Here is a 25,746-nt window from a genome sequence, read left to right on the forward strand (position 1 = left end):
GAAGCGAGTCCTGAGAAACACAACATGGACATGTCTGACTTGACGGAGGCGGAGCTTAAATGTCAGCAACATTTGATTGGTCGACACGCTTCCCTCTTCCGGCTCGGCGTTGGTCCAGAAGCGGAAACTCAACCCCCGGAAATGATGACAAACGTAACTTTTATTTATTATTATTATTATTTTTTTAATACATTTTTATTTATAAATTGCAACATTTACAAACAATCGATAAATAATAATAATCAAAATAAGTACAAAATAATTATATGTATAACAAAGTGCAAAGCAAAGTTCAGTAAATAATTTAAATTTGGAACACAGCATCATCGTTTTCACAGCTTTTTGCTTGTTAGAGGTAGAGAGTGTTTTAACGTTAAGAGTTCTAATTATTTTTAAAGGCACAAAAATCAGGTCGGGTATTGAGAAACTTAACATTTATTGACTTGTAATTTTTAATTTTTGTATTTTATTTTATTTATTTTTTATTTCTTTTTTTCTTTTTTTCTTCATATACCTTTATTTATGAAGTTCAACATTTACAAACATAAACACATTTTAATATTCCAGGAATGTAGGCTCATACAACTTCTTTGTTTGTCTTGTCTTTATTGCACAAGATGCGATACAACCACACAACAAACCCCAAATGTACTCTTTTCTCGTTAATATTTTATTTTATTTTATTTCATCATTATTATTATTATTATTTTTTTTTTTTTTTATTTATTTTATAAATCTTTATTTATAAATTGCATCTTTTACAAACAATTGAGAAATAATAATAATCAAAATAAGTACAGAAACAGTACAAAAACAGTACAAAACAGCGCCAGGGGGTTGTAAACTCAATAAAGTAACTAAAATAGAATGCAATATATATATATATATATATATATATATATCAAAGTGCAAAGCCATAGGCTCACACAAGTTCAGTAAATAATTTAAATTTGGAACACAGCATCATCGTTTTCACAGCTTTTTGCTTGTTAGAGGTAGAGAGTGTTTTAACGTAGAGTTCTAATTCTTTTTTTAAAGGCACAAAAAACAGGTCGGGTATTGAGAAACTTAACATTCATGGACTTGTCATTATTTATTTATTTATTTTTTCTCATATGCCTTTATTTATAAAGTTCAACATTTACAAACACAAACACATTTTAATATTCCAGTAATGTAGGCTCATACAACTTCTTTGTTTGTCTTGTCTTTACTGCACAATATGCAATACAACCACACAACAAACCCCAATGTACTCTTTTTCCGGCAATATTTTATTTTATTTTATTTTTTTATTTTTTTGAATTTTATAAACCTTTATTTATAAATTGCAACATTTACAAACAATTGAGAAATCATAATAATCAAAATAAGTACAGAAACAGTACAAAAACAGTACAAAACAGCGCCAGGGGGTTGTAAACTCAAAGTAACTAAAATAGAATACTGTATATATATATATATATATATATATATATATATATATATATATATATATATATATATATATATATCAAAGTGCAAAGCCATAGGCTCACACAAGTTCAGTAAATAATTTAAATTTGGAACACAGCATCATCGTTTTCACAGCTTTTTGCTTGTTAGAGGTAGAGAGTGTTTTAACGTAGAGTTCTAATTCTTTTTTAAAGGCACAAAAAACAGGTCGGGTATTGAGAAACTTAACATTCATTGACGTGTTATTTTTAATTTTTGTATTTAATTGTATTTATTTTTTATTTCATTTTTTATTTTTTTCTTCATATACCTTTATTTATAAAGTTCAACATTTACAAACATAAACACATTTTAATATTCCAGTAATGTAGGCTCATACAACTTCTTTGTTTGTCTTGTCTTTATTGCACAAGATGCGATACAACCACACAACAAACCCCAATGTACTCTTTTCCCGGCAATATTTTATTTAATTTTTTAATTTTTCATTTTTTTGAATTTCATAAACCTTTATTTATAAATTGCAACATTTACAAACAATTGAGAAATAATAATAATCAAAATAAGTACAGAAACAGAAACAGTACAAAACAGCGCCAGGGGGTTGTAAACTCAAAGCAACTAAAATAGAATACAATATATATATATATCAATATGGCTTTGCACTTTGATTTTATATATATATATATATATATATATATATATATATATATATATATATATATATATATATATATATATATATATATTTGCACTTTGATATTATATATATATATATATATATATATATATATATATATATATATATACATATATATATATATATATATATACATATATATATATATATATATATATATATATATATATATATATATATATATATATATATATATATATATATATATATATATATATATATTTATATATATATGTATATATATATATTAGAGATGCGCGGTTTGCGGGCACAACCGCGGAGTCCGCGGATTATCCGCGGATCGGGCGGATGAAATTTAAAAAAATTAGATTTTATCCGCGGGTCGGGTCGGGTCGGGTCGGGCGGTGGAAATTTAAAAAAATTAGATTTTAAATAGATTCAGGCGGGTGGCAGTTAAACCAATTGGGAAATATATATACATAGTTAAATGTTGTTACCCACATACGAAAAACGAGCAGGCACCTACTGCATATGCCACAACAGAAGAAGAAAAAAAAAAGAGATGGACACTTTTACGGAGCGGAGAAGGCCCCCGACGCCTCGCCGGGGTCCGGGATCGAGGCCCCTTCCCCCGAGAGGGCCCCACCGGGAGCCGTAGCTGAGGCGATCCGCGAGAAGGGCCCGACGCACGTCCAGGGTCACCACCGCGCCCACCGCACCGACACCGCGCCTCGTCCGCCTTCGCCGCGGCCGGCGTCACGCGCAGCAGGTAAGCAGCTTACCTGCCCGCCACCCCCGTGGCCGGGGGCTCGTAACAGGGGTCACTCCGCGCGCTCCGCCCGCGCAGCTTACCTGCCCGCCACCCCTGTTGCCGGGGGCGCGTAACAGGGGTCACTCCGCGCGCAGTGCGCTCACGAAAGGGGTGGGGCTCACCCTGGTTGATATAGACAGCAGCTAGGACGGTGGCCATGGAAGTTGGAACCCGCTAAGGAGTGTGTAACAACCCACCTGCCGAATCAACTAGCCCTGAAAATGGATGGCGCTGGAGCGTCGGGCCCATATACCCGGCCGTCGCCGGCAGCGAGACGCGCTTGGAGGTGCGCTCAGCGCGGCTCCCATATGATTGCGCACTGGTGTGCGTCTGGGTCGTGACAGCGTGGCACGCGAATGTCTGTGCTGCATTGGATCAGTCTCCTTTCTTTAACAGGCAAAAGCTTTATAACCTCACTAATGCCTTGCATCGTCTATATTAGAATATATAACAACGGGCGGGTGCGGGCGGATGGCGGGCGGATGCGGTTCTGATCAAATGTTAGATCGGGTGGATTGCGGATGGTTGACGACTTTCTGATGCGGTTGCGGATGAAATAATTGCCTATCCGCGCATCTCTAATATATATACATATATATATATTTATATATATATATATATCAAAGTGCAAAGCCATAGGCTCACACAAGTTCAGTAAATAATTTAAATTTGGAACACAGCATCATCGTTTTCACAGCTTTTTGGTTGTTAGAGTTCTAATTCTTTTTTAAAGGCCCAAAAAACAGGTGCTATTGAGAAACTTAACATTCATGGACTTATCATTTTTTATTTTTTTTATTTTATTTTATTTATTTTGGGACGGCGTGGTGCAGTGGAAGAGTGGCCGTGCGCAACCCGAGGGTCCCTGGTTCAATCCCCACCTAGTACCAACCTCGTCATGTCCGTTGTGTCCTGAGCAAGACACTTCACCCTTGCTCCTGATGGGTGCTGGTTAGCGCCTTGCATGGCAGCTCCCTCCATCAGTGTGTGAATGTGTGTGTGAATGGGTAAATGTGGAAGTAGTGTCAAAGCGCTTTGAGTACCTTGAAGGTAGAAAAGCGCTATACAAGTACAACCCATTTATCATTTATTTATTTCATTTTATTTATTTTTTTTCTTCATATGCCTTTATTTATAAAGTTCAACATTTACAAACATAAACACATTTTAATATTCCAGTAATGTAGGCTCATACAACTTTTTTGTTTGTCTCGTCATTATTGCACAATATGCGATACAACCACACAACAAACCCCAATGTATTCTTTTCCCGGCAATATTTTCTTGTCTTTTCTTTCCATCCATCCATCCATTTTCTACCGCTTATTCCCTTCGGGGTCGCGGGGGGCGCTGGAGCCTATCTCAGCTACAATCGAGCGGAAGGCGGGGTACACCCTGGACAAGTCGCCACCTCATCGCAGGGCCAACACGGAAAGACAGACAACATTCACACTCACATTCACACACTAGGGACCATTTAGTGTTGCCAATCAACTTATCCCCAGGTGCATGTCTTCTTTTAGATGTCTTTTTCTTTTCTTTTCTTTTATTATTAATATTATTTTTTTCATTTTTTTGAATTTTATAAATCTTTATTTATAAATTGCAACTTTTACAAACAATTGAGAAATAATAATAATCAAAATAAGTACAGAAACAGTACAAAAACAGTACAAAACTGCAAATAAAGTAACTAAAATAGAATGCAATATATATATATATATATACATATATATATACACAGGTATATATATATGTATATATATATATATATATATATATATTAAAGTGCAAAGCCATAGGCTCACACAAGTTCAGTAAATAATTTAAATTTGGAACACAGCATCATCGTTTTCACAGCTTTTTGCTTGTTAGAGGTAGAGAGTGTTTTAAAGTAGAGTTCTAATTCTTTTTTTAAAGGCACAAAAAACAGGTGGGCTACTGAGAAACTTAACATTCATGGACTTGTCATTATTATTTTTTATAATTTTTTCTCATATGCCTTTATTTATGAAGTTCAACATTTACAAACATAAACATATTTTAATATTCCAGGAATGTAGGCTCATACAACTTCTTTGTTTGTCTTGTCTTTATTGCACAATATGCAATACAACCACACAACAAACCCCAATGTACTCCTTTTCCGGCAATATTTTATTTTATTTTATTTTTTTATTTTTTTGAATTTTATAAAACTTTATTTATAAATTGCAACATTTACAAACAATTGAGAAATCATAATAATCAAAATAAGTACAGAAACAGTACAAAAACAGTACAAAACAGCGCCAGGGGGTTGTAAACTCAAAATAACTAAAATAGAATACAATATATATATATATATATATATATATATATATATATATATATATATATATCAAAGTGCAAAGCCATAGGCTCACACAAGTTCAGTAAATAATTTAAATTTGGAACACAGCATCATCGTTTTCACAGCTTTTTGCTTGTTAGAGGTAGAGAGTGTTTTAACATAGAGTTCTAATTATTTTTTAAAGGCACAAAAAACAGGTCGGGTATTGAGAAACTTAACATTCATTGACTTGTAATTTTTAATTTTTGTATTTAATTGTATTTATTTTTTATTTCATTTTTTATTTTTTTCTTCATATACCTTTATTTATAAAGTTCAACATTTACAAACATAAACAAATTTTAATATTCCAGGAATTTAGGCTTGTCTTTATTGCACAAGATGCGATACAACCACACAACAAACACCAATGTACTCTTTTCCCGGCAATATTTTATTTAATTTTTAAATTTTTAATTTTTTTGAATTTTATAAATCTTTATTTATAAATTGCAACATTTACAAACAATTGAGAAATAATAATAATCAAAATAAGTACAGAAACAGTACAAAAACAGTACAAAACTCAATAAAGTAACTAAAATAGAATGCAATATATATATATATATATATATATATATATATATATATATATATATATATATATATATATATATATATATATATATATACACACACACACAGGTATATATATATATATACACAGGTATATATATATATATATATATATATATATATATATATATATATATATGTATATATATATATATAACAAAGTGCAAAGCCATAGGCTCACACAAGTTCAGTAAATAATTTAAATTTGGAACACAGCATCATCGTTTTCACAGCTTTTTGCTTGTTAGAGGTAGAGAGTGTTTTAACGTAGAGTTCTAATTATTTTTTTAAAGGCACAAAAAACAGGTCGGGTATTGAGAAACTTACATTTGACAAACGCACCCTGTATACAGACACAAGCAATTGTGTCCCAATTCAGGGGCACTTGCCTTTTGTTTATTTTTGGTTTAAGCATGAGATACGTTTACAAAGCAATTAGCTACCGGCTGCCACCTACTGATATGGAAGAGTATTACACGGTTACTCTGCCGAGCTCTAGACAGCACAGACACTCAACAACAACACATCATTTGCAGACTATAATTACTGCTTTGAAAAAAATATTTTCAACCCAAATAGGTGAAATTAAATAATCTCCCACGGCACACCAGACTGTATCTCACGGCACACCTGTGTGCCGCGGCACAGCGGTTGAAAAACACTGGCTTAACCACATGCGTGATGCATTGAAATGACAATAAATCACAAATGTTTGGTAAATTAAGTATAATAACAGATGTTTTACGTCATATATGTATATATATATTGTGTGTTTGTATTTTACCAACATGGTAGAATCATATCATATGAAAGGTTGTATAATGTTTTTCTGTCACCTTGAGGAAATGTCGTAAAGAGGAAGATGACAGTAAAATGTAACTTGGACAATGATGTACAGAACAGAAGAGATCTAGTTCATTGTTGTTGTTTTTGGGTTTTTTTTTAACTCTCCATCATCCAAATATTTGAATCTAGAAGCTGGTTAAAAATGATAAATACAGAATGTAGTACTTTAATAAATGTTTGAGATCATAAAAATCACACAAGACACGGCCAAAAATATCACATTTTAAAGACGGTAACTCTGTGTTTACTACGAAGAAAAGCGCGGCAGTCGTGTTTGTTTTCACCGCACCAAGATAGCCGTCAACGCTGGAAACCGAATTTAGCTCGAAATTGGTGCCCCCATACATAGACCTATGTCGACTCTGTGTTTACAAATCATATATATATATATATATATATATATATATATATATATATATATATATATATATATATATATATATATATATACATATACAGGTAAAAGCCAGTAAATTAGAATATTTTGAAAAACTTTATTTATTTCAGTAATTGCATTCAAAAGGTGTAACTTGTACATTATATTTATTCATTGCACACAGACTGATGCATTCAAATGTTTATTTCATTTAATTTTGATGATTTGAAGTGGCAACAAATGAAAATCCAAAATTCCGTGTGTCACAAAATTAGAATATTACTTAAGGCTAATACAAAAAAGGGATTTTTAGAAATGTTGGCCAACTGAAAAGTATGAAAATGAAAAATATGAGCATGTACAATACTCAATACTTGGTTGGAGCTCCTTTTGCCTCAATTACTGCGTTAATGCGGCGTGGCATGGAGTCGATGAGTTTCTGGCACTGCTCAGGTGTTATGAGAGCCCAGGTTGCTCTGATAGTGGCCTTCAACTCTTCTGCGTTTTTGGGTCTGGCATTCTGCATCTTCCTTTTCACAATACCCCACAGATTTTCTATGGGGCTAAGGTCAGGGGAGTTGGCGGGCCAATTTAGAACAGAAATACCATGGTCCGTAAACCAGGCACGGGTAGATTTTGCGCTGTGTGCAAGCGCCAAGTCCAACCATCACCCAACCATGCAAATTTTGCATTTCCTTTGGAAATCGAGGTCCCAGAGTCTGGAGGAAGACAGGAGAGGCACAGGATCCACGTTGCCTGAAGTCTAGTGTAAAGTTTCCACCATCAGTGATGGTTTGGGGTGCCATGTCATCTGCTGGTGTCGGTCCACTCTGTTTCCTGAGATCCAGGGTCAACGCAGCCGTCTACCAGCAAGTTTTAGAGCACTTCATGCTTCCTGCTGCTGACCTGCTCTATGGAGATGGAGATTTCAAGTTCCAACAGGACTTGGCGCCTGCACACAGCGCAAAATCTACCCGTGCCTGGTTTACGGACCATGGTATTTCTGTTCTAAATTGGCCCGCCAACTCCCCTGACCTTAGCCCCATAGAAAATCTGTGGGGTATTGTGAAAAGGAAGATGCAGAATGCCAGACCCAAAAACGCAGAAGAGTTGAAGGCCACTATCAGAGCAACCTGGGCTCTCATAACACCTGAGCAGTGCCAGAAACTCATCGACTCCATGCCACACCGCATTAACGCAGTAATTGAGGCAAAAGGAGCTCCAACCAAGTATTGAGTATTGTACATGCTCATATTTTTCATTTTCATACTTTTCAGTTGGCCAACATTTCTAAAAATCCCTTTTTTGTATTAGCCTTAAGTAATATTCTAATTTTGTGACACACGGAATTTTGGATTTTCATTTGTTGCCACTTCAAATCATCAAAATTAAATGAAATAAACATTTGAATGCATCAGTCTGTGTGCAATGAATAAATATAATGTACAAGTTACACCTTTTGGATGCAATTACTGAAATAAATCAAGTTTTTCAAAATATTCTAATTTACTGGCTTTTACCTGTATATATATATATATATATATATATATAGTAATGTTATGAGATAGGAATATAAGAACTACACTACCCAGCATGCAACAGTAGGGACGAGCATGCGCGGTAGCCCCGGGAAGTGTTGTGGTATGTCGTCATGCCGGCAGCTAGAATGTGGTGATGAGCACGCTGTGTGAGTAAACGTTGATATATATATATTTTTATATACATATATATATGTAATGTACACATATATGACGCTTACTACACTACGAAAAATTTGACAGGGTAATGCTGTCCCAAATCCAACAGTTGTTGCTCACCTACCGGAAATGACGATTGCAGTATTTTCTGCTTCCGCCTACCTCATTTGTAAATGTAGACCAAAACCTCCCCTTCTGCGACGCCAAGATGGCGAATACTAGTGTTTTAAAACATTGTTTTAAATGTTTTTTTTTATGATTTATAGTGGTTTGGGTCTCTCGCTGCACACTCGCCATTTGAGGCGTTTTGAGTGCAACATCCGGGTACTGGCAGCTCACAGCATTTTCTCCCCTAGTGCACTTCTTGGTGAGCGCACTCAATATTCACCAAAATGCACTCAGAAGTGTGAGTATGGAAATGAGCGAATTGAGATACAACTATTGAACACTTTTTAAAAATACACAATTTTGTACAAGTTTGTAATTAATTCGGGATGACGACTGTGGGTTTTATTTGATGTGGAGTTATTTTCGATTGGTCGCCACCTAGCGGATGTTGTTGTGCACTAGACACGTGCCACGTGGCTGGAGTCAACACGCCCGGCTTAGGGAGTCAGCTGAGTTTAGTGGGCTGAGTTTAGTGAGCTGAGTTTAGTGAGCTGAGTTTAGTGCTCAGTCTGGCGGTGAGCAGCTGACAACTTCGCGCTGCGCCTGAGAGACTTTGTGTCAGGTGAAAAAAATGCTACCAGACAGGATGTATGAGGACAATGGAGCGCAGTGGTGCAGCAGACATGAACTGGAACATGGTAAGAGCTGCACCCTTCAACTCATATTTTAGTATTGCAACTATCCTCTGTGCTATTTTTTAAATTAATTGTTGATGCTGCATTTTAGGGCAGTTCAAGTAAATATCTGACACTTTAGTGGTATCTAATAAACATATAACGTTTGCTTGATAAAGCATTTTCTATGTCATTGTTATATTTTTAATAATAAGATTGTTTTGTTTTTATTCATTATTGCACCATATGTTTTTTTTCAACATGTCCAACTAACTTAAAAAAGAAATACAAAAAATATTCTTCATACACAATTTGATGAAATGAGTGTTTATTCTATTTATTATTTTTATTCTTCGAGTATTAGTGGGTGTTGTGATGTATTCTGCAGTGATATACTATAATGTATACTAAATTAATGTTAAATAAAGTCGCATCTATTCTTTTGTTGATAAAAATAAATCAGAGTATTATATCTGAGGGACGGGGCAGGACATTTCAAGATTTTGCCTTCTTCCGTTTATCTTATTTGTTTTTATTGTGATTACTTATGGAGTATATTGTGAATAAATTGAGAACAGGAAGTGAACAAAAGTTTGAGCAACTGTTATGTAAAAGAAAAGGGGTAGGATTAAATAAGCTCTGCTTCTTCTTACTCCTTTTCCAACATGTCGAATAGAGAAACTGGAAATTGTGATGTATCATGTTGTATGCATGCATGTGTGATGCATCATGTTGTATGCATGCATGTGTGATGTATCATGTTGTATGCATGCATGTGTGATGTATCATGTTGTATGCATGCATGTGTGATGTATCATGTTGTATGCATGCATGTGTGATGTATCATGTTGTATGCATGCATGTGTGATGTATCATGTTGTATGTGTGATGTATCATGTTGTATGTATGCATGTGTGATGTGTCATGTTGTATGCATGCATGTGTGATGTATCATGTTGTATGTGTGATGTATCATGTTGTATGCATGCATGTGTGATTTATCATGTTGTATGTGTGATGTATCATGTTGTATGTATGCATGTGTGATGTGTCATGTTGTATGCATGCATGTGTGATGTATCATGTTGTATGCATGCATGTGTGATGCATCATGTTGTATGCATGCATGTGTGATGCGTCATGTTGTATGCATGCATGTGTGATGCATCATGTTGTATGCATGCATGTGTGATGCATCATGTTGTATGCATGCATGTGTGATGCATCATGTTGTATGCATGCATGTGTGATGCATCATGTTGTATGCATGCATGTGTGATGCATCATGTTGTATGCATGCATGTGTGATGCGTCATGTTGTATGCATACATGTGTGATGTATCATGTATGCATGCATGTGTGATGTATCATGTTTTATACATGCATGTGTGATGTATCATGTTGTATGCATGCATGTGTGATGCATCATGTTGTATGCATACATGTGTGATGTATCATGTTGTATGCATGCATGTGTGATGTATCATGTTGTATGCATGCATGTGTGATGTATCATGTTGTATGCATACATGTGTGAGGCATCATGTTGTATGCATGCATGTGTGATGCATCATGTTGTATGCATGCATGTGTGATGCATCATGTTGTATGCATGCATGTGTGATGCATCATGTTGTATGCATGCATGTGTGATGCATCATGTATGCATGCATGTGTGATGTATCATGTTGTATGCATGCATGTTCCAAATAAACGCAAACTCACTCACTCACTCAAGTAACCGAAACATAATAGAATTGGATGGTAAAATCAAATAGTAGTCAGGAGACGGGGGGGGCATGGCTCAGTTGGTAGAGTGGTCGTGCACACCACCAGCAGAAATCATTAAACAATGAAACTCAGTTGACAGTAAAAAGTCACAATTGTTGGATATGACTTTAAAGCATAACCAAGCATGCATCACGATAGCTCTTGTCTCAAAGTAGGTGTACTGTCACCACCTGTCACATCACACCCTGACTTATTTGGAGTTTCTTGCTGTTTTCCTGTGTGTAGTGTTTTAGTTCATGTCTTGCGCTCCTATTTTGGTGGCTTTTTCTCTTTTTTTGGTATTTTCCTGTAGCAGTTTCATGTTTTCCTTAGAGCGATATTTCCAACACCTAGTTTGATTTAGCAATCAAGAATATTCCAGTTGTTTTTATCCTTCTTTGTGGGGACATTGTTGATTGTCATGTCATGTTCGGATGTACATTGTCTTTGCTCCACAGTAAGTCTTTGCTGTCGTCCAGCATTCTGTTTTTGTTTACTTTGTAGCCATCCGTTTTCTGCATAGCCTTCCCTAAGCTTCAATGCCTTTTCTTAGGGGCACTCACCTTTTGTTTATTTTTTGGTTTAAGCATTAGACACCTTTTTACCTGCACCCTGCCTCCCGCTGCTACAAAGCAATTAGCTACCGGCTGCTGTAGAGGACACTGGTTCCCTGGAATGTACAAAACAAAGCCAATCATGAAGGGAGAAGTCCGGAGCCTTGGTTATAAGCTTTCTGTAAATGTGGCCCCCAGAACAATTTAGTTGAATATCCATGATATACATTATGTTTTGCACATTATGTAGGTGGCCTGGATGAGGGGAGTACTATTTGTATCAAAAGCATAATAGGACATGACTACAGGATCGTGCCTGAGGTTCTTTGTACAAAACCAAGGAAGTGTCCTTGCAGCCCTCACGTTCCTCTGATTCATCAGGATGTGTGTCTTCTACATCCAGTTGTTGTCTGCTCCTCAAAGTGTGCCCTTCCTGTGTTTGTACAGATCTCCATTTGGCCGCCAAGCTCGGGAAAACCCTCTTGGACCGCAACCGCGAGCTGGAGCAGGGTCTCCAGCAGATGTACTCCACCAACCAGGAGCAGCTGCAGGAGCTGGAGGTGACATGACACACTTGTTGTTCTGCTTAGCAAGCCAACATGTGATGTTATGAATGAGAGCATTCACCAGACTGGAGGAAAGAGTTTTTCCCGCTGTACCGAGGTGTACATTTTCTTAAGAGGATAAAGAGTAAACACTAATCCAGCAGTCTGAGCCACCGAGCTCTGGGCACCAAATATGTTTTAGTTCATTGTACGCTGGAACACAACGTATTCCTTTTTTTAACTTTATGAGTCTAATTAAGTCTTCAAAATTTGAAATAACAGGTGAGAGAAAACAAAAAACAACTTACAGTACAGTTTGGACACACCTTCTGATTCACAACACAACTGATGGTCCCAACCTCATTGATAGAAGCAAGAAATTCCACTAATCAATCCTGATAAAGCACACCTGTGAAGTGAAAACCATTTCAGGTGACTACCTCTTGAAGCACATACTGTAGGCAATGTGTTGTGGAAGATGATTGGCATACATCACCACACGTAAAAGAGTGTGTGGCAAACACTGATTAGTCCAGCGTTTCTCAAAGTGTGGGGCGCGCCCCACTGGTGGGGAATAGAGACATGACAGGTGGGGCGCGAGGAACGGGAGGAAATTTCACTTTAAATTTATTTTTTTATTATTATATTCCTAGATTATTTTTTTTTACTATGCTTTCATTTTCTATACACACTGTAAATCACTTTGTGATTCTGTCTGTGAAATCCGCTATATAAATAAATGGAAATTACCGGTACTTATTTTTACTGTAGGCTTTAAATTTCTCGGTAGGAGCGAAAGTTTGACAGACATAGCAACAGTAACTAATGGGGGCGGGGCTAAGCTGAACAAACTTTCGCGCGGATGGGTAGCAGGCTAATGTGTGGACCACAATTACACAAATATATACATTTGTGACTCGCACCTCAAAGGTCGTCGAGCCAGAGCCAGCGCCTGCAGAGAAACAAAAATGTGACGGGCACACACTGTGTCATTCACCGGGAAGCACTCGCGTCAAGGCAGCTCAGCCCCGAACTCAATGAGGTTTTAACAGATGTTGTGAGCGCGGTAAATTTGATCAAAACACGACCACTGAAAGTGCGACTGTTCTCTGCACTGTGTGAGGAAATGGGAGCTGATCATACAGCCGTGCTGTTTCACAGTGAAGCAAGGTGGCTCTCCTGGGGGAAAGTGCTGTCACTTGCCCTGTCTTGCCAAATGCATAACTCCTCCTTTTTTTTTTGCAAAGATTGCAAAGTGGCACTTTTATTGTATTTATTATTGAACTTGATGCAAGTTATAACACTTTTTTTTTTTTTTATTATTATTGAACTTGATGCAAGTTATAACACTTTTTTTGATTTATTATTGAACTTGATGCAAGTTATTTGATTTATTATTGAACTTGATGCAAGTTATAACACTTTTTTTTTTATTTATTATTGAACTTGATGCAAGTTATAACACTTTTTTTTTTAATTATTGAACTTGATGCAAGTTATAACACTTTTTTTTTTTATTATTGAACTTGATGCAAGTTATAACACTTTTTTTGATTTATTATTGAACTTGATGCAAGTTATTTGATTTATTATTGAACTTGATGCAAGTTATAACACTTTTTTTGATTCATTATTGAACGTGATGCAAGTTATAACACTTTTTTTGATTTATTATTGAACGTGATGCAAGTTATAACACTTTTTTTTAATTTATTATTGAACTTGATGCAAGTTATAACACTTTTGTTTTATTTATTATTGAACTTGATGCAAGTTATTTGATTTATTATTGAACTTGATGCAAGTTATAACACTTTTTTTGATTCATTATTGAACGTGATGCAAGTTATAACACTTTTTTTGATTTATTATTGAACGTGATGCAAGTTATAACACTTTTTTTTTTTTTATTATAGAACTTGATGCAAGTTATAACACTTTTGTTTGATTTATTATTGAACTTGATGCAAGTTATAACACTTTTTTTGATTTATTATTGAACTTGATGCAAGTTATAACACTTGTATTTGATTTATTATTGAACGTGATGCAAGTTATAACACTTTTTTTGATTTATTATTGAACGTGATGCAAGTTATAACACTTTTTTTGATTTATTATTGAACTTGATGCAAGTTATAACACTTTTGTTTTATTTATTATTGAACTTGATGCAAGTTATTTTATTTATTATTGAACTTGATGCAAGTTATACCACAGCTGCACAGTTATTTTATTTATTATTGAACTTGATGTTATTTTATGTTATTGAGTTTGAATGTATACAACTTGATGTTCAATAAATTTGAAAATGTTAAAGCTTGGCATTAGCGCTCTGCTGGGGTGATGGGCGCAGGTGGGGCTTGAAAACTCCCCCTTGTCCAAAGTGGGGGATGACAAAAAAAGTTTGAGAACCACTGGCTTAGTCACACTGCTGGCATTGTTATCTCTTATAAAGTGTGTCTACCGCTGCTCTACCAATTGTTTGGGCTGGTGTTGCACCAGTACCTGGCCAAGCAGGTGGAGATGTTGCGGCAGATGAACGACCAGCACGCCAAACTTTATGAGACCCTGGACCTGTCCACCAGGGATTTGGAACGGGGAAACCAGAGACTGGTGCAGGACAACCGCCTGGCCCACAACAAGATCCACAGGTCAGTGACGCCATCCGAAATGCTAACTTTGAACCAAACAGGACATTAGTCTGGTGTCACGTTCAAACACTGAAGACATCTATTAAACAAGACAAAAGGCAAGGAATCAAACAGAGACAGAATTCAATTTGGACTCAATATTGAGGAGAGACATGGCCACTGCACTCTCTGTACAGTCCTGCACCACGCTGTGACGAAGAAGGTTTTCGTCTCCTCTTTTATTCAGATGTTCAATGTTCACGCACCAACACATGTCACAGCAGGAATGGGAAGTATGTAAAACAGTCATTGTTTTCGGTCGCTTTGAAGACCAAGAAGAGGATTTCTCGGGCTTGGGCTCTTCCTGGATCCAGCTGGGGCAGGTGTTGGAGGACAATGGATAACCCCTCCCGTCTCCTGACCACAGTTGCTTCAAAAGGGCAGCGGGTCGTAAATAGCGTTGACTTCAAAGAGAGTTCGTTTAACACTTCAAAGAGAGTTCCTCTGGAAGTTGAGCAGATCCTGCCATCTGTCCGTGTTGAAATCACAGTGGCGTTTCACGAGCATTCTTCCTCTTGTTAGGCCTCGAAAGACAGCATTCATCTTCTTATCAGGAACACAATGCAACACAACGTTTCTTTTGTGATAACTTACAAACAATTATTCCAACACTGGCTTTCTGACTTCTTTGCAGTTTAACCGAGTCAACAGACGTGCTACAAACCCACATGGAGGACCTGCACAACCAGGTGGAGGCGCTCATGTCCGCCCAGGTGGAGCGAAACAAACATGAGACCAACACAGAACAACGACGCAGCTTGGGAGCTCAGAGTGTTTCTTGTCTGAAGGAGCTCTACGACTTGCACCAGGACAGGTAGCATAGTTATATCTACCACTTGCACCAGGACAGGTAGCATAGTTATATAAACACTAGTGAGTAGCTAGATAATGGTGTGTAGTCCACAGTCAAGCTTGGGGTGGTAGCATCATGGTCTGGGGTGGTAGCATCATGGTCTGGGGTGGTAGCATCATGGTCTGGGGTGGTAGCATCATGGTCTGGGGTGGTAGCATCATGGTCTGGGGGTGGTAGCATCATGGTCTGGGGTGGTAGCATCATGGTCTGGGGTGGTAGCATCATGGTCTGGGGTGGTAGCATCATGGTCTGGGGGTGGTAGCATCATGGTCTGGGGTGGTAGCATCATGGTCTGGGTGGTAGCATCATGGTCTGGGGTGGTAGCATCATGGTCTGGGGTGGTAGCATCATGGTCTGGGGTGGTAGCATCATGGTCTGGGGTGGTAGCATCATGGTCTGGGGTGGTAGCATCATGGTCTGGGTGGTAGCATCATGGTCTGGGGTGGTAGCATCATGTAATGTTCTGGTTTTTTGTGTCCTGGGTCAGGTGTGTCTCTGGCAACAGGAGACAAATAAAGGACTTTGGGTGGTCTGATGGCGAGACAGAAGAGGAGCACGCCGCTCTTCTCCGCTCGCTCCAGACTCTCAAGGCTCAGTTAGCCGCTGAGACGGGTATGAGGGAGGCGGTGGAGCGTGAGAAGGAGCTGACGAGCCAAGAGAAGCGAGGCCTGGAGCAACATCTGGTGCAGCTGCAGGCGTGTCCTGGCAGGCAGACCACCCTGCAGGCCCAAGTGGAGCACCTGAGGCTCCTGTGGCGTGCCGACTGTGCCGCCAGGTGAGCACCACGCACACACACCTTAAGTCATTATATGCACTCTCTGATTCTACCTGCACCAGGACGCCCCCCCGGGAGATGCCGCCGCCTGACGCCGTCGTCTTCACCCCGGAGGAAAAACCCGAAGACGGTCAGGTTGAAACGGAGGAGGCGGGACGCGACGGCGAGGTCTCGGCGAGGGAGGTGAACATGGACGACCACGACAGGATGTGCGTGAGGCGAGCGGAGGTGGTGAAGCGGAGGGGCATCTCTCTCCTCAATGAGGTGGACGCACAGTACAACGCACTGCAGGTCAGTAGGAGGGACAACGTGCCGTGACGGCAACTTGAGGGTTCCTGGTTTGATACCCGCTTCCGCCATCCTAGTCACTGCTGTTGTGTCCTTGGGCAAGATGCTTGACCCACAAAAATCCCCCAGTGCCACCCACACTGCTTTACCACCCACTCACCTTCTCCCAGTTCCACCCACACTGCTTTACCACCCACACACCTGCACCCAGTGCCACCCACACTGCTTTACCACCCACTCACCTTCCCCCAGTGCCACCCACACTGCTTTACCACCCACGCACCTTACCCCAGTGCCACCCACACTGCTTTACCACCCACACTGCTTTACCACCCACACACACCTTCCCCCAGTTCCACCCACACACACCTTCCCCCAGTGCCACCCACACTGCTTTACCACCAACACACACCTTCCCCCAGTTCCACCCACACACACCTTCCCCCAGTGCCACCCACACACACCTTACCCCAGTGCCACCCACACTCTGCTTTGCCAACCACACACAACTTCCCCCAGTGCCACCCACACCGCTTTACCACCCACACACCTCTGCCCCAGTGCCACCCACACTGCTTTACCACCCACACACACCTTCCCCAGTTCCACCCACACACACCTTCCCCCAGTGCCACCCACACTGCTTTACCACCCACACACCTCTGCCCCAGTGCCACCCACAATGCTTTACCACCCACACACACCTTCCCCAGTTCCACCCACACACACCTTCCCCCAGTGTCACCCACACTGCTTTACCACCCACACACCTCTGCCCCAGTGCCACCCACACTGCTTTACCACCCACACACACCTTCCCCAGTTCCACCCACACACACCTCCCCCCAGTGCCACCCACACTGCTTTACCACCCACACACCTCTTCCCCAGTGCCACCCACACTGCTTTACCACCCACTCACACCTTTCCCCAGTGCCACCCACACTGCTTTACCACCCACACACACCTTTCCCCAGTGCCAACCACACTGCTTTACCACCCACACACACCTTACCCCAGTGCCACCCACACTGCTTTACCACCCACACACACCTTCCCCCAAGTTCCACCCACACAGCTTTACCACCCAATCACCTACCCCCAGTGCCACCCACACTGCTTTACCACAAATACAGAGTGGGCCAAAATGTAAAAACTGAACAAAGCCGCGGGCCAAGGTTGAACAATTAACCTTTTAATAGACCCAAACAAGTTTGGCATTAAATATTGAACAAGCAAGACTTATAGAACTTTATAGTGACATGCAAAATCCAGTTTCAAATAATAATTAAAAAATATCAAATACAATTTAAATAAAAATTGAATGCCTCTTTTCTATTTGCAGCCTTCTGAGGTAAATATCAACATTAACTTTTTCCACAGGCTAATAAATTAGAAAATGAAATAACAATGAATAAACCAACCATTCAGGACTTTAAACTGCACACTGATCTAATCTGATGTGCCCAAGCCAGATACCTGGCATCTTTTCTTGGATGCTAGTTCATTAATGTCGAGGCTCAGGCTTTGAGCTGAGGCAACCTTCATTATCCAACGAAGGTGTTCATCAGTCATTATATCTCGTATTCCACAGTCTTGGGGGCGTGTCTTACAGGCACTGCTTTTAACGTCCGCTTTTCATCCATTCTAACAACGTACCCGCCCAGTCACAAAATATGAGCGGCTTCTGTACGCACACTCACGTAAATGCAATTCATATTTCATCAACAGCGATACAGTTCACACTGAGAGTGGCCGTATAAACAACTTTAACACTGTTAGAAATATACGCCACACTGTGAACCCACACCAAACAAGAATGACAAACACATTTTGGGAGAACATCCGCATAGTAACACAACATAAACACAACAGAACAAATACCCAGAAACCTTTGCAGCACTAACTCTTCCGGGACGCTACAATATACACCCCTGCTACCTCCAGTATATATCATTTATACACACATACACCTTGGCCCCCCAAACACATTCTTTTCTCTAAATGTGGCCCCCGAATCTACATAAATATAAATCGCTACACATTCAAATGCTGAACTGGCGCTTAAGTAAGTGGGGTTTTGAGCATTTCACATGTTTTAAAATGATACTTGTTGAAATGTAGGGCTTGGATTCACAAGTTGAACATTTGAACTGAACATTTATATTGAGTTGAACTTTACGGCGGAACTTACGGAATTTTACGGCGGAGAAATACTGGATGTATTGTCATGCTATTGCACTTTGATGACAAACATTAGACTGTGAGGTGGTGGTGAATTATATTTATATAGCGCTTTTCTCTAGTGACTCAAAGCACTTTACAGAGTGAAAGCCAATATCTAAGTTCAATTTAAAGTAGTGTGGGTGGCACTGGGAGCAGGTGGGTAAAGTGACTAGAATGACAGAAGCGGGGATCGAACCTGGAACCCTCACGTTGCTGGCACGGCCGCTCTACCAACCGAGCTATACCGCCCCGTGGACTGTCAGTCAGTCTTTGTTGACTCTACGTAAAGTAGCAATGATAGTCACACACACACACTAGGTGTGGTGAAATGTGTCCTCTGCATTTGACCCATCACCCTTGTTCACCCCCTGGGAGGTGAGGGGAGCAGTGAGCAGCAGCGGTGGCCACGCCCGGGAATCATTTTTGGTGATTTAACCCCCAATTCCAACCCTTGATGCTGAGTGCCAAGCAGGGAGGTAATGGCTCCCATTTTTATAGTCTTTGCTAGTGATGGGTTGATGAGGTGTCATGAAGTGTTTCGACACATTGCAAAACTGTATTGATACTGTGTCGATACTGTGTCACTAAATACTGACATCTGCTGGACATTAAAAATCCCTACAGGCAACCTATGGACCGACTCAACTGACACTGATTTGATGCCCTAGTACAGGGGTCACCAACCTTTTTGAAACCAAAAACTACTTCTTGGGTACTGATTAATGCGAAGGGCTACCAGTTTGATACACACTTAAATAAATAAATATATTGTCATTTGTAAGTTACACGTAAGTGTGATTTAAACAAGAATAGCTCAATAAATACATTTATATACATAAAAAAAATGGGTATTTCTGTCTGTCATTCCATCGTACATTTTTTTTTCCTTTTACGGAAGGTTTTTTGTAGAGAATAAATGATGAAAAAAACACTTAATTGAACGGTTTAGGAGAAAACACGAAAAAAAATTAAAATAAAATTTTGAAACATAGTTTATCTTCAATTTCGACTCTTTAAAATTCAAAATTCAACCGACAAAAAGAAGAGAAAAACTAGCTAATTTGAATCTTTTTGAAAAAATTAAAAAAAGAATTTATGGAACATCATTAGTAATTTTTCCTGATTAAGATACATTTTAGAATTTTGATGACATGTTTTAAATTGGTTAAAATCCAATCTGCACTTTGTTAGAATATTTAACAAATTGGACCAAGCTATATTTCTAGCAAAGACAAATCAGTATTTCTTCTAGATTTTCCAGAACAAAAATGTTAAAAGAAATTCAAAATACTTTGAAATAAGATTTAAATTTGATTCTACAGATTTTCTAGATTTGCCAGAATAATTTTTTGGAATTTTAATCATAGTAAGTTTGAAGAAATATTTCACAAATATTCTTCGTCAAAAAACCAGAAGCTAAAATATTTATTATTCTTTACAATAAAAAAAAAAAAAATTTACTTGAACATTGATTTAAATTGTCAGGAAAGAAGAGGAAGAAATTTAAAAGGTAAAAAGGTATATTTGTTTAAAAATCCTAAAATCATTTTTAAGGTTGTATTTTTTCTCTAAAATTGTATTTCTAAAAGTAATAAGAAGCAAAGTAAAAAAATAAATGAATTTATTTAAACAAGTGAAGACCCATCCATCCATCCATTTCCTACCGCTTATTCCAAGTGAAGACCAAGTCTTTAAAATATTTTCTTGGATTTTCAAATTCTATTTGAGTTTTGTCTCTTTTAGAATTAAAAATGTGGAGCAAAGCGAGACCAGCTTGCTAGTAAATAAATACAATTTAAAAAATAGAGGCAGCTCACTGGTAAGTGCTGCTCTTTGAGCTATTTTTAGAACAGGCCAGCGGGCGACTGATCTGGTCCTTACGGGCTACCTGGTGACCGCGGGCACCGCGTTGGTGACCCCTGCCCTAGTATATACAATAATATAAACCAAGTCATTGTATTTCATTTAGGATTATTTAATGTCTTCATTTAAATAAAAATATATTTGTATCTTTTTTAGATACAGTCAATAAATAATGTGAACATGTATCATAACATGGACATCTAAGAGAACGTGTTGTGGATGATTGTGGACTGGGAATTTTTTTAATTTGATTTTTTTTACACATTTTTATAAAAAAAAAAAAAGAAAAGTTTTTCCGACGTATTACATTTTAGACGATTTCTCTTCTTAGTTATTATTTCTCGGGCTGTAGAAAAGAGCCGCTCACAGGGCACAGAGGAGGCGTCAGTGCGACACAGTTGGCGTATCGGTCACGTGACCAAAACAGCTCATGATCGGTCACGTGACTTTCTAAAAGCGGTACGTGCACCGACACAGGGTTTTGCTCTATGAGCTCGACGCATGCGCCGATGCATCGGTGTTGCCGGACCCATCACTAGTCTTTGGTATGACTCAGCCGGGGTTTGAACTCACAACCTACCCATCTCAGGGCGGACACTCTAACCACTAAGCCATAATTTGAAGTATAAAAGGTGTGATGTGCATGTTGTTTAGGTGAAATATGACCAGCTCCTACAGAGGTGTCAGCAAGCAAGCGAGGGACTCACCCACAAGTCCGTCCAGACGTCCTGTAGACCCCCAGCCGGCGATGGACACCGTCGACGCCCGGCGAGCTCGGCCGGAGGCTTCATGGCGGTGTCAGAGGAGCCGGAGTACAAAGTTCTCTTCAAGGAGATCTTCACCTGCATCCAGAAGACCAAAGACGACCTGCAGGACAACAGACTTTTAGTCAGAGACACTTCTGTTAGTATGTGATTGTATCAGTCCTCATCCTGGAAGTGTGTGTGTGTGTGTGTGTGTGTGTACGTGTACGTGTACAATGTGTGTGTGTGTGTGTGTGTGTTTTTTAATGTAAATGCCACTTTGCTTTAGTCAGTCAACACTGATGCTTTTTGTTTGTATGTCGTAATGAAATGGTTCAAATATGACACGTAACTGCAAATCTGCAAGTATTACGTGCATGCATAAGTGTTCAAGTCTCTACAGTATTTGGGTTTATGCAAAAAAAGAATGTTGAAATGTCATAATAGGATGAAAAAGTATAAGTACAGACTTGATGGTTAGCATAGAGGGATATTTGTTTGTTGTGCCTTCCCCCTAAGACACGTGAGCACTTTTATGAACACATGAATGTGTGGCTTATTTTCCCACAAGGTGAATTGTTATTTATACCTTTCTTGTCATAAAGTAGAGATGTCTATTTTTGAGAACTGATGAAAACATTCAGGATTTAGAAGTGAAAATGTGCACAAAAAAGTGAAACGCTGAAATCGCTTAAATGTCTGAAATCAAATTGTTATTTTAACTGCAAATAACTTTAGATGTTTAGTATTACCCACGACAAAAAGCACATTTATGGAACAAAAAAAAAGGTGCCTGATAACAAAAAAAATGGAACAAAAAAAATCACTTTAAATCTTGATTTCAGATATTTAATCTAGTTTAGATTCTCACTTTCTGTTGTGGAAATTTGATCATTTTTGTGTGAATGTAAAGTCTAATTTAATGTAATTCCTACAATGATGTTTATTCTAGCCATCCACTTTCTACCGCTTGGGGGTGGAGCCTATCAGCTGACGGCCGTTACTATTACAGGACAGCTTGGGGGTGGAGCCTATCAGCAGATGGACGTTACTCATACTTGCCAACCCTCCCGAATTTTCCGGGAGACTCCCGAAATTCAGCGCCTCTCCCGAAAACCTCCCGGGACAAATATTCTCCCGAAAATCTCCCGATTTTCCAGCCGGAGCTGGAAGCCACGCCCCCTCCAGCTCCATGCGGACCTGAGTGAGGACAGCCTTTTTTCGTGACGGGAGGACAACAGGGTGACAAGAACTAAATCATCCAGACTAGAGATAAATTGTATTATTATGTTTATCCTACCTAAAAATAAATATATTTATTAATTAAAAAAAAAAAAACTAAATACATTTTTACTATATTTTGCTAAAAACATCAAAACTAATTTTATTTTTATTTGTATTTTTTCGTGACTCCTTATTACATCCAGCCATAGAATTATACATTAAAATAAACATATTTGAAATAATTGATTTTAAATTATCATAATAATTCATTTAAAATGACCATATTTAATTATTAAAATAATTGCTTGTTTATCAACAACTTTAGCATTTTATTCATTACATTTTGAAGCTCTCAGAAGCCAAGTTATGTTATATTCCTTAATATTTATTTATGCAAGTTTGAAGTATCAATGATCTAAACACAGTTTGTTTACATATTTTCAGGATGTATATATATAGATATATATATATATATATATATATGAAATACTTGACTTGGTGAATTCTAGCTGTCAATATACCCCTCCCCTCTTAACCACGCCCCCAACCACGCCCCGCCCCACCCCCGACCACGCCCCACCTCCCGAAATCGGAGGTCTCAAGGTTGGCAAGTATGACGTTACTATTACAGAACAACTTGGGGGTGGAGCCTATCAGCTGATGGAAGTTACTAATACAGACCAGCTTGGGGGTGGAGCCTATCAGCTGATGTACTACTATTACAGAACAGCTTGGGGGTGGAGCCTATCAGCTGATGTACTACTATTACAGAACAGCTTGGGGGTGGAGCCTATCAGCTGATGGACGTTACTATTACAGAACAGCTTGGGGGTGGAGCCTATCAGCTGATGGACGTTACGATTACAGGACAGCTTGGGGGTGGAGCCTATCAGCTGATGGACGTTACTATTACAGGACAGCTTGGGGGTGGAGCCTATCAGCTGATGGATGTTACTATTACAGGACAGCTTGGGGGTGGAGCCTATCAGCTGATGGATGTTACTATTACAGGACAGCTTGTGGGTGGAGCCTATCAGCTGATGGACTTTACAAATACAGAACAGCTTGGGGGTGGAGCCTATCAGCTGATGTACTACTATTACAGAACAGCTTGTGGGTGGAGCCTATCAGCTGATGGACGTTACTGATACAGAAACCTGCAATAAAGAATATCAAAATTGAGCAAAATGTGTTTTTGCCGTCATGGCGCTTGTTTGCAGAAGCAATAATTCATGTGTTCACAATAAGGCTGAAACGACGCGTCGACGTCATCGGTTACGTAAATACGTCGACGCCGTTTTTGTGCGTCGGCGCGTCGCATATTTACGTCACTCTACTTTACTGTCATGGCGGAGCGCAAAGCAGACGATGCGAGCGAGGGGAAAAAAGCACGCCAAAAGTCGTCAAAAGTGTGGGAGTATTTCAATAAACGGCCTAATAATGTTGTTGTATGCACACTGTGTCGAGCGGAAATGGCCTATCATAGCAGCACAACGGCTATGAACGAACATTTGAAAAGAAAACCCCCGACAGCGTTCTTGCCATCACCATCAACAAGTCAATCGTCCGCGTGAGTATACATTGTCATCATTACACAAAAACATGAATGTGTCATTTGTATCTGCGTTGTAAATTCATAAACTAAAGCACCGTTTCGCTCTGAGAGGCGCGTTTGGCGTGCCTGTTCAGTGTTTACAAAGACGCGCTCCTCTTTAACGCTGTGGAGAGGCGGCGGCGGCGAGGCGGGGCGCGCCGGGAGCGACGTCGCAATCGTGCCCAGGTGCGCGATCCGCGCAGTTGGAAGAGAAAAGACTTTGTGTAAAATTAAAAGATTGTAAACCTGGCAAAGCCGTCTGGCGTTCAGTCTGTCGGTCCTGAAAGAACCCCACGGCACAAGACGTGTCACAAACGCTAACGTTAATTAGTTGTGCAAATACCTTTTACAACATTAACAGTTACATATACTATGTACAAACCAACAATTAACTTTCACTTTAATCATACTATCATTGTTGTGTTATTAAGCAAAATAAGCAATACTTTTACTTTTGTTGAAATGTTTACACTGTACACTTTTTTGTATTGGATGTTTAGCTTTATTTTTGCACATTTTAGCAAATAAGCAATACTTTTACTTTTGTTGAAATGTTTACACTTGTTACAGAATATTTCCGTTTTGCACTTTTTTGTATTGGATGTTTATCTTTATTTTTGCACATTTTAAAGCAAAATAAGCAATACTTTTACTTTTGAAATGCTTATACTATTCCAGAATATTAAGATTTGCACTGGATGTTTACTTTTATATTTGCACATTAAAAAGCAAATAAGCTACTTTTAATTTTGTTAAATGTTAAAAGTTTTAAATGTTTACATTGTTACAGAATATTTTTGTCATGTTGTTGTCAATGTTGACTGAGTGGCCATACTTTTTTTTTTGTAAATAAAAGCCATGCCTTTTGAAAAAACTGGCCTACATTTATTTTTTCCTCTTCATTTTAAATAAAAAAAAAATAGGTAAAAGGAAAAATAATCTATAGATTAATCGAAAAAATAATCTATAGATTAACCGATTAATCGAAAAAAATAATCTATAGATTAATCGATAGAAAAATAATCGTTAGTTGCAGCCCTAGT

General features: G+C 38.7%; 1 protein-coding gene across 2 annotated transcripts; it reads left to right on the forward strand.

Moving 5' to 3' along the window:
* The first annotated feature begins 8,722 nt into the window (after nt 1–8,722).
* LOC133615649 (cerebellar degeneration-related protein 2-like) lies at nt 8,723–22,112 on the forward strand. Of its 2 annotated transcripts, none has more exons than XM_061974396.2 (7): nt 8,723–8,783; nt 12,347–12,459; nt 14,950–15,098; nt 15,772–15,951; nt 16,478–16,765; nt 16,828–17,056; nt 21,797–22,112. In XM_061974396.2, exons 1-7 carry the CDS (start codon nt 8,771–8,773, stop codon nt 22,055–22,057), a joined length of 1,233 nt encoding a protein of 410 aa, XP_061830380.1. In that variant the 5' UTR covers nt 8,723–8,770; the 3' UTR covers nt 22,058–22,112. The 2 variants fall into 2 exon arrangements, with proteins under 2 accessions (XP_061830380.1, XP_061830379.1); XM_061974395.2 differs by lacking the exon at nt 8,723–8,783 and adding an exon at nt 9,181–9,599.
* Nucleotides 22,113–25,746: the final 3,634 nt, after the last annotated feature.

This window comes from Nerophis lumbriciformis, linkage group LG22 (genome assembly GCF_033978685.3).
Source record: "Nerophis lumbriciformis linkage group LG22, RoL_Nlum_v2.1, whole genome shotgun sequence".
Lineage (NCBI taxonomy): Eukaryota > Metazoa > Chordata > Actinopteri > Syngnathiformes > Syngnathidae > Nerophis > Nerophis lumbriciformis.

Bases quoted from the DNA above. Each gene is read 5' to 3' on its own strand.
- LOC133615649 (XM_061974395.2), top strand. From the start codon at position 9,533: ATGCTACCAGACAGGATGTATGAGGACAATGGAGCGCAGTGGTGCAGC. The intron at 12,460-14,949 runs GTGACATGACAC...GTGTTGCACCAG, and splicing joins AGCAGCTGCAGGAGCTGGAG to TACCTGGCCAAGCAGGTGGA. The intron at 15,952-16,477 runs GTAGCATAGTTA...GTCCTGGGTCAG, and splicing joins TACGACTTGCACCAGGACAG to GTGTGTCTCTGGCAACAGGA.